At 46.9% G+C, this 10431-nt stretch overlaps 1 protein-coding gene across 1 annotated transcript in view; it reads left to right on the top strand.

Moving 5' to 3' along the window:
* Window positions 1–3345: 3345 nt before the first annotated feature.
* The window catches only part of UNC5D (unc-5 netrin receptor D), a gene marked incomplete at both ends in the record, with an annotated part of 87267 nt that continues 80181 nt past the window's right edge, over window positions 3346–10431 (top strand). The window contains one exon of the mRNA XM_079547365.1: window positions 3346–3436. Within this exon, the coding sequence (XP_079403491.1) occupies window positions 3346–3436 (91 nt within the window). The remainder of the gene's footprint in view (window positions 3437–10431) is intronic.

Here is a 10431-nt window from a genome sequence, read left to right as displayed (position 1 = left end):
GGTGTTATTTTGGGGCTTTTATCTTAACCAATTTTCAGTTCCAGTTTCGTTTAGAGAATTGTTGCGAGTGAGAGAAGGGGAAGAATAAATAACCAAAATATGCAAAGAGTAAGTAGGGCTTTTATTGGCTTCTGTGTGCTTACAGCAGAGCCCATTCAGAGTTCTTAGTGTAATTTCATTAGTGATTTGTTGTTACAGTTCTTGCCTGCTCATGAATTATTTACCTGTTGTACAGGTGTGAGTATTTGCATTAGAGCCAACTGGTGCATGTGTAATGTTCTCTGTTAAGTACATCAGTGGGGTGGGTGCATTTATTCTCCTTTTATCATTCCATCCATTATGCATGCAGTTGTACACTTATACCTGAGGTGGCATTTGAATATGGAATGTTTTTCAGTTGCAAGAGCTGCAAAATGAGACCAATTCCTTTCTACCTACTCCTGAGATCATTCCAGCACTGACCCCCAGCCTAATTATCTGACCCCAGGTGATGTGAATTCTGATCTAACTCAGATCACCTGTGGGCTCTTCCAAGGCTGGACATGAAATAAACAAAACATCATCACCTGCTGCAGATTTCTGTGCTGTGTTTGGGCAGAGAGAGGGATGGGAGCCCCTTGGAAAACTCAGCTGGAACACTTTGCTGAGCTGCTGGTGTGGAGGAGGGAATTCTTAATATTTTCCTTCAGACTGCAGTTGTGTGGTTTATTAAAAATTACTGGGGTGTTGACACATACCAGGGAGAAAAGCTGCTTTTGCAGTTGTTTAAGTTCATGTGGTCGAAGGCTAAAAATCCATAGACTCTTCAACTATCTTCATGGCACACTATGAGGTGCAACCTGAAATGCAGAGATGTGGGGAAAACCACACTGAGTGCACAGGTGGCAGAACTGATGGCTGCAGATTCTGTCTGTCCTTCTGGTTGGTGCTTTTGTGCTGTGTGGATGTGGTTGGAACCATTCAGGAGGGTTCCTCTGGTTTGCTTTGTTCCTTCTTGCCTTTAGTTTTTCTTTGAACTTCGAGGCTTCTGCTGACAGACTTTCAGTTTCTTGAAAATGTAGAAAGCCAGATGTGAAATAAGGAGTGTGTTAGAAAACAAATATTGCTGCCAAGCTTAACCATTGAAATGCAAGGGATGAACAAACTTCTTCCTTCCAGCATTCTCAGCTTCTCTCCATTAGCATTTCTCCCTCTTGCCCCAGTAATGCCATGAATCCCTTCTGACTGAATTCCAGATGCACTTTCCTTCTTGCTCACTCCCTGTTATCAAAAGGCAGATCCTCCCTTCCCCTTTAACTTCCCTCTGGTTAAACCTCAGTGTGAATTGCAACTATATTTCTAACAGAGGTGGCTCATTGGGCTGCCAGAGCAGATTTAGAGCTTTGTTTCTGTAAGGTGCTGTACTTCCAGTGTGCATCAGTGCTTAAAGAACACATGGTTTCATCTGCAGCTCAATTTCACCAGCTCAGAGGTTGCTGCATTCTCCCCACTGAGGTCTTTTTTTTTTTTTTTTGTAGAACACTTTGCATCTTTGCATGTCATGTGCTCTGATTGAAGTTACCAGCTGCTGCCCTTCTCTGCTTATGCTCTCTTCTTTCCCATCCTAATAGTTCTATCAACTGAGAACTCGGTATTTTAATCCAAAGTGCCAAACGTTGACTCAGTGGCATGGGCAGAAATGGTCTGTGAGCTGAACTCAGAGCACGTGGCTGTATGGAATGGATGTCCTTGGAAGTAAGGCTGAGGTTGTTGACATGCAAAGGCTTAAAGAAGCACAGGAGATGCTGTAATGTACAAAACCATTCCTGTGTGCCTTCCTGATTGTGTTCCTTTGTGGCTTTCTGTTTGTTGTTATTCTTTCGGAGCTCATTGGCCATGGAGATGACCTTAGGCTATTGAAGAAAATGTATTTTTCATGTGCTTGCTCTCAGCCTTCACCACTCTGCTCTTGATTGTGGTCAGGCAAACGCATGACAGAAAAGAAATAAGAGCGCTTCCGATGTGATGTTCTCAGATATTGATTTATTTTTTTCCCCCCTCTTAAAATTCTGTTTACAAATTCCTATTGCTTTAATTATGTGTTTCTGGCTGAAAGCAGTACAAAGCTTGCCTGCAGGACCAATTGATAAGCCTTCATTCTAAGTCCATGTAACTAATCCTACTGTATTTCTCCAAAACTCACCAGTCAGGGATTTCTGAGCGCTTTGACAGGAGCAGCCGAGCACCCTTAGCATGTGATGCAGGTGGAGTAGGGTGAGGTTAATGGATGAACTCAAAAATAAGGAATACAGCCCCTCTGCTGATTCCTGTGCTCCTGTTGCCTAGTGCAAATAGGGCTTATCTCCAAAAGAATGGCAAATGGAGAACAAATACATTATCTTAGATTTTATGTCTTTGCTCACTGGTGCACGTTGTGATGCATTGACCTGGAGCGTGCCACGCTTGGCTTCTGCAAAGAGGATTCGGAGTCACGGTGGTACGAACCCGATCCCTTTACCCTACAGTTGTGTAGGAGCCTCACGGTGAGCACTTTGTTAGCAATGCTGTGCTCTGAGCGCCTCACTTGGTGCCACCGCCGCTCCCTGCGGCTGCACCGAGTCCTGAAACGCGTGGGGTGCAGCTCCCTGAACCCCAAAGCTTTGCTCCTCCTCTGCCTGCAGCTGCTTTGCACCTCTTAACTGCCTAAGTAAGGCAGAGCGACTGTACCTGAGCACACCTGGGCTCGTTGGCCCTTCTGTGCACCGAAATAGGTGGTTTGCAGCGAGCCGGGGGAAAGGGAGCGTGCAACAGTGCCCCTCACGGCAAGGAGAAGCACGCTTGGGCCAGGCGCTGTTAGTAAAGATGGCACAAGCGCTGTTTGCTTCGGGCTGAGGCGCTGCTCCCCGCGCACCTGTTAAGGGCGGTGCTTTGCTAAGGAGAGCGTGGCTGGAGGGAGGGGGAGAGGCAGGCAGGATGCGCTCTACTCCCACCCCCTCCGCTCTCTGCTCGGCCCCGAACACCGGAGCTCTTCGGGGGGGGGGGGGGGGCTCTGCGCGTTGCCCAACGCACCTGGCCCCGCCCCACGTGCGGCTAATTAGCGGCGGGGGAGGGGCGGCTCATTAGGGATGCGGGCGCGCACGGCGCCTCGGAGGCAGTCGGCGGGAGGAGCGGCGGCAGCGCGGGGCTACGGGCACAGCTCCGGCTCAGTGCGTGCGGGGGGGGTGGGGGGTAGGCGAGAGGAGGGGAGGAAAACAGGAGGGGGGGAAAAAAAAAAAGACAACGCGGGAAACGACTTCTCTCTTCACCTGCGGCGGAGGTTTGCAGCCTCGGCTCCGGTCGAGGAAGGAGCGGAGTTGCGGGGCCGGCATGGGCGGAGGGGCTGAGAGGGGCGGCTGCGCCCCGCGCCTGGAGCTGCTGCTGTTCCTGGGGCTGTGCGGCCGCGCGGCAGCGCTGAGAGGTAAGCGGGATCCCCAAGCCATCCCTCCCCGGCAAGTTTGTAGACGGAAACCCTCGGCCGGCCCCGAGCACCGGTTGCTCTGCTGGGCGAACCCCCGTCATTTAAAAAAAAAAAAAACAAACAAAAAACAAAACAAAAAAAAAAAAACCTCTCCCCACTCCATAACCCCACGGGATCGCGGTGGGAGGCGAAGCGGATATGCCCCAGCGTTGGGGTAAGGGGAATAGAGCCCTGCAGGAGAGAAACGGGGGCCGGGACCGAGGGCGGGACGCAGCTCGGCACTGCGGGCTCCGGGCTGCGGAGCATCCTCGGGAATGCGGCGTGTGCAGGGCTGCGGGCAGCGCTGGGATACCCGCAGTGGTCGCGGGGAGTGGCGGAGCCGTCCCGAAATGATGGGGCTGCGAGATCGTGGACTGTTCTGACAGCGAGAGAATCCAACACCTGGTGGACAATGCGAGTGCCTGCGCTTGGGTGCGCGTACGCGCGGTGTTATTGATGTACGTGCGATGTCGGGGTCCGTCCCCACCTCCAGCCTGGCACCTCGGTACGTTGAGCTCCGATAGGGCCGGGCACCGCGCATCGTTGGACCCGGCGCTGAGGGCAGCACAGAACGTTCCCTCCTGCTGTTGCGGTTTTACAGAGCAAACCTGCAGCAGGCTTTGTAGATCCGAGCACATCCCTCTTGTCGCCTTTCTCGATCTCTCCCCGCGTTCCCGCTGGGGCTGTGCCTCCATCTGCTGCTGTGGGACACCATCCTCTGGTCGGGCATTGCCCGTGGGTCAGGCACGGGGCTGGGCCACAGGTGGCTGCTGGACAAAAGCATCCCTTGTAGAACTGAACTGAACGATGAGAATGGGGGGAAGGCTGATATTACTTAGTATTTATTTCAAAAGGCATTTGTGACCATAAGGGACTGCATGTGTGTGTTTAAATCAGTGTTTCGTATGCATCTGGCAGGACTCTGGGGTGGATCTCATATTGGGAAAGTGTGGTTGGGATCAGGCCCCGTGAGCCTCAGAAATGTCACTGCAAACCGTGTGGGGTGTAGCAGGGCTGTTGCTGTTAAAGAGTTTTAGTTGTTCAACTAAAATTTTCCATCCAGGACGTTTCAGGCTGAAATAGGATGGTTTGGTTTGGGAGTTGTGGGTATCCTTAGGGTCAGCTGGTGGCTGTGGTCTCTGAGCTGCGATGTGCTGTGTTTGGTTGTGGCTTTGGCTGAAGCAATGAACCCCAATCACCGACCTGCTGAGCTGTGAGGGATGCAGGTGAAGTTATCTTCAAGCCTCCTCTGAAACAAATGGTATTCCGAGATCCTGGTTTGAACTGAGTTTAAAGAGAAATGAAATGACTGTAGATAACCTTCACGCTGCATTTGTCTGTTGGAAGGAATGTCTGTGCATTGCTTTGGGCTTTTATTTTACAGCAAACAATGCATAGACATTGAGGGAATTTGAAAATGAGATGGAAGTTGCTAATATTTTTTTAATCTCACTGAGGTATTGGAACTAATTTTAGGTTGCATGTATCCAAATAAAGATGTCTCTAAAACGTTGAATGCTGGTTTTGCTCTGCATCTCGATATTAAAGCCTAAAGCTACGTGTTTCATTGTGTTCCTACATCTGTGTGCGTTTTGTTGTAAATAAGCACCGTTTAGGGATTTTCCTTCTCTTGTTGCAACAGTACCAGTGCAGCCATTGCTTCTCACTTCTGGTTTTATTACAATAAATGCTCCGCTAAGCCTCCTCATGGAACAGGGCATGGCTGAGCAGCGAGCCATAGGAGCGGGTGTCTCAGTATGGAATTGAGGGATTTTTTTTTTTTTAATTTGCTTTTTTTTTCTTTTTTTTTTTTTTTTCTTAATCTCACCCAAAATATGCGGTCTGGAGAGCTGTGAATTTAAGGCATTGCTCTGATGTGGGAACTCAGCAGACAAACCAGGTTCTGGGCAACAGAGCTCTTGGAGGAATAACGCTTTAGAGAGATAAAAGCAGTTGATGCTGAGATGAATCCAGTGGCAGGGACAGGACTGATAGGTGAGTTGTTTGTGTCCTGGTTCTACCTCTTGTCTGGAATTTAATGCCATCCTTGTGCAAATTAGATGAACTTCTGTTTGCTTCATTACGAACGAGCTGGAATTGCATTTGTGTACCTAGATTCTCTCAGTATTTGCAGTGTACCTCATTGCCACCAGCTTAGAGCAACCTGGGAGTCACCGCTGCTGCTTTTATTTGCAGAGTGACGTGGATTTGCTGCGCTGCATTCAAGGAGCAGGGAGGCTTTTTGTGTCCTGATTTCTGCATGTGAAGGAGGTGTGTTATGGCTGGTGTTGCGTTAGATTGTCTTCAGTTCTCATTCTCTGTTCCTCGTGCCCCGCTGAGAGTAAAGCTGTTTATTTGTTTCTACGTTCACCAGTTTACTACCTGGAATATCTCTCATGTGCCGACCTCAACTGAACAGACGCTGTCAGCATACGGATTGATGTGATCTTAAAGTACAAATGTCACCAGGATCTCAGCAAAGCGAAGGACTGAGATATTAACAACTGACACGGGGTGAACAAAAATCAAGGAAAAGCTCTCGTGAGCTGTGTGCATCAATTGTATGACTGTATTCACACACATCACGTAGTTTTGCTGCGTGAGGAAAAAGCATTCGTTAAAACAAGAAATCCCATCTCTGAGCCATCCTTCTACTCACTGTGCCTTTGTTTCTCTGCCAGTGTTTGTATCTACTTCTCTGCGGCTCAGGGAAGAAACTTCTTTGACTTGGGGCTGTGGTTACTGAGTACTTGGTTGCTTCTTTCTGGTCTCCATGAAGATACAAGCTTGCTTTGCTTGTGCTGAGGTCTTGCTTTGTGTAGGAAGAGAAAGGAAGGTTTGAGAGAGGAGGATGGAGAAGCCTGGGGGCTCAGAAAGCAGCATTTCAACGCTGCCATCAGAATGTGGAAGTTGTTATGCTTCGGGACTGACAGAATCAGTGCATGTATTAGTTCTTTTAAGTCACTGTTCAGTGGTGTGTTGGCTTCCAGTCAGTCCTGCTCTTTTCTGCATCTGTTGCTGTGCTCATCTGCTATAGCATAGCTCATGAGATGAGGTTCATGAGATAGGAGAAGCGTTTCTATTGAGTGTGAGGCTGACTTTAGACCCTCTGTAGAAGGGGGATCCACTGATTGGGATCGTTTTAATTTGTTCTCTGATCTACTTGGGTGTATTGCTGCATTGCTCAGAGCACACTGAATTTATTTCCTGCATCCTGTGGCAGCCAACGTTGGTGCCAAATGCTGCTTAGACAGAAAGCTGAGAAGTTGCACATATGATCCTGTGTTGGAAGTGTGGTGCACGCATCTCCATCCCGCTGTTCCTTTCTGACATGTGCATCTCTGGGTGATATTCCCTCCTGTCTTTCCATAAAGGAACCCCTTCCCTGCAAAGCAGTGTGTTGTAGTGCTGCTTCTCCCTGGCTCCTCATTGTACACTTGTGCTTCTCCACATCCACACAGTAGAGCTCTGCAATTCCTATCTCTTCTGATGCAAAGAATGAAGCTCGAGCTCTGCAACGATGAAATGAGCTTTCCAAGCTATGAAAGAAAATGTCCATCTTCGCAGAGGCAGGGGACTCTGTATCAGGCTGAATTGTTAGCAGTGAAGAAGAGAAGCTAATCTGATGGTTGTTTCACAGCGAATTACAGAACGCAAACATCAACAGTCTGATACAAGCCTAGATGGAAAATTACTTATGGTGCAAAGGATCCCGCAGGGCCATCTGATGTATGTTTTCTGTATTTTCAGCCCTGCTTTCTGGGGAAAGGTGGAGTCAGAGGGAAGGAGCAGAATGTTAACACCAGAGGCTGCTGTTTCTGTTGTTTTCAGCAGCTGCCGCTGTTGCAGTGCAGCAGATGGTCAGCTTCATTTCTATGAAATGGTTTTGTTTTTTCCATTTCTACTTTTAGAGAACCTCAATTGCCACGCTATATCACACTGCCTCACAACATCATTATTTGTAAATGCCATTTTTTTAATGCTTAACCATATCTTATGTGGTCCATAAACCACATTGGAGAGCATCTTGCCAAGAAGGCATCGAAAGCTTCTAATTTAAATACACAATTTGGTGACCTCAGCCTCAAAATTCTACCTCCACCACTTTGGTTTGTGGTTTTTGTCCATTTCCCCCTTCCCACCTCCTTTTTGAGGCCTTTTTTAAAGCAGCAACCAGGAACAGCAGTAATAAAGAAGTGCTCATTGTGGTACAGTTCCATCTGTTGGGGTGATGGGTGGCAGCCAGTGCCCCCTGCTGGGGTTTGGGGCTGTGTTTGTGTTTTCCTTCAGTACTTGAAGGCACACTGGATGCTTCTCTACATAAAATGGTGCAATAAAAGAGCTCAGCTTATGTGCAGATGAAACCTACTGAGTGTGTCTGGAGATGAGCAGTGTAAGCAAAACAAGTGCAGTAGGAAATAGTGTTGGTGGGTGGGTGGTGATGGTGGTGTTCCTTATATTGGTGCCTGTTGTAATAGGAAAACTTGAAAATCAGAAGCTTTTTATTTATTATTCCTGTGCAAAACGTCCAAACTTTGCAGCTGTCAGGAAGCACAGAACACACAGCACACCTGCTCTTACCTTTATGCTGAATGGGCAGTTGCTTCAAGTTTGGATGTATTCTCTTTTTCTCAGCAATACGTTTTGTGGATCTCCGCCGTTTCTTCTTCAAGCACTTCTGCATGTGAAATTAAATTGCTGGAGTCCTGGCAGACAATGGATGTGAAAGGAGCAAACGTGGAGGCTTCTTAGAAGTGCTGAATAGTTACTCACAGAATGGCTTCCATGCTTACAATGCTCCCAATAATAGATTGCATTGCTGAAAAACAAATTTGCTCTATTAATTGAATTCACCTGTCATATAAAACCACATCTGATCTGCAGTTCAACAGATGCGTCTGTGACTTTTATGGTGACAAATGCTTCAGGTTAGCAGTGTTTTGGGCCAGATTTAAAACCACTGAGGGTCCGTGGTAAGCCATTACCCTTTGAAATATTAATTTCGCCTTCCAATTCCGAGGTGTTTGCTGCCACTGATTTATTGCGAGGTATTTGCTGCTGCTGACGTAGCTAATAATGGATTTGAGTCTGAACTTTTTCTTATCTTTTAACTTGGCTGTAGAGAACATGGGCTGTTTGCTGGGAGTAGAAGAGTGATGCTGGGTCGCAGCTTGCAGTGCTTTCCCTGTCACAGCTGTCATACAGCTCAATGAGGGGCGGATGCAGGGTGATGCATGTCCTTACTGTGTCCTAACGAAGCTGTGTGTGCTGTGCTCATCGTGTGGTTCTCAGAGCTCAGTGATGCTGGAGAAATACCCGTACATCAAAGTAGCTCTCTCATTCTGAAATTTAATTATTTTTTTTCTTGATATCTGTGTGTTTCCAAAGGTTTTATGAACTTCTCGATATGGTTCATGGGCAAATGACTGGTGATTTCTCTATTTCTAAGAGGGAAAGTAGCTGAAAAAATGCTTAAGGGATAAATAGAAGTGGAAATAAAAAGCCACTGCTCCTATTTATCATTATATATTATAGAATCATGTCAGATTTGTAGGTCTGACCTCGAGTAACGTGGTGTAACTTGTGCGAAATGGGGTCACTCAAGTTGAGATGTTGAGATCTGTCTCCTATTTCTGCCTGCTCTCTCCAGCTGCGTGCATTCCTTGAGGCAGAAGGGTTGCATGGAGCTTTAGGCTGCTCCAGAGATGAACCATCCTGACACGAGGAGGTCGGCAGTGTGCGTCACCCTGTTATTTAACCATGGATTGTGGGGAAAAGGCACTTAATCATACATTGCCTTTGTTATCAGCCCTAATCCTTCTTCTTTTCCTGGTAGAAGCAACTTCAGTGATGTTAAATTAGTTTCTAAGAAGCAGTGGTACTGTGTTAAGAGAGGAAACAAGTCATTCTTCTCCAGCTGGCACTTGGTAACAGCTTATGGCTGTGCTGAGTACCTAAAGGCTGTTAATACCAAATTTGCCACAGTAACAGCTGAACTCCCTCAGCTCCCACTGCATTAAAAACGTAGGACTTATTTTGCGTCAAATAAGCTAACAAAATAAAAGATGAATTTAGAGTATTTAATCTGTCAGCATCAATGAATCTGAGAGGATTATCATTCCATTACTGCTAATAGATTTTTTCCAGAGATAACTCTGCTACTTGACTTGCCTATTTCTGTGAAGATTTTTACAGATCTAATTTAGACTATGATTTAAATACTTCTGCTCTATTTTGATTTGAATCTGTGAGTTAGTAATGTGGTGCCTGACTTGTTTTGAGCTCAGTAACTTCACTTCCACTTCAATTATTCGAATGAGAGCATCTTTAATTCTTGTTAATGTGGGGTTTCCAGATCTGAGTTGTGCTAAACATGATCTAACAGTTGGAGCTGACTTCTCCTTGCCTCCTTCCTGAGGAATGGTAAAACAAATAGCACTAGCCCTTACGATGGGTATCAGAAGCACTGATGCAGACCTGGTGCTTACTCATGTGTAGGGAAAGAGCCCAAGGATGGGGATTCTTATTTCCAAGGTCTCTCGGTGGTCATTGATGTGTGAAGGTTTTTTGAAGACAAATAAGGATAACATTTCTTACCTTATAGGATGAAAAAGGGAGCAATTGTGTGTTCCTACCATCACTCCAAGCGAGCTGTGGGGAGGAGGGAGAGGAGTACATAGCAGAGAAACTTCCTGACTCTAGATGGAGCCCAGGCTGTAGGATTTGATTGCAGTGATTGCAGTAATGCCCTCACAAAGGTCTTGCAGTCCAACAGTCAGACTAACTGCAGTGATAGGAAACCGTACAATATCAGTATTGGTCTGCAAATAAATTCCCCTCTCACAGCGTATGTTTCAGCAAATGGCTCCACAAGACAACATGCCCCTGAGTTGTGTGTGAAGGTTAAGTTTGTGCAGGTTGGGGTGATTTGTTGTTACTTTGGGGTTAGTGGGGCT

This window comes from Tetrao urogallus (assembly GCF_951394365.1).
Source record: "Tetrao urogallus genome assembly, chromosome: 27".
Taxonomy (NCBI): domain Eukaryota; kingdom Metazoa; phylum Chordata; class Aves; order Galliformes; family Phasianidae; genus Tetrao; species Tetrao urogallus.
Note: the sequence above shows the minus strand (reverse complement) of the source record. Positions and strands in the feature narration are given on the sequence as shown.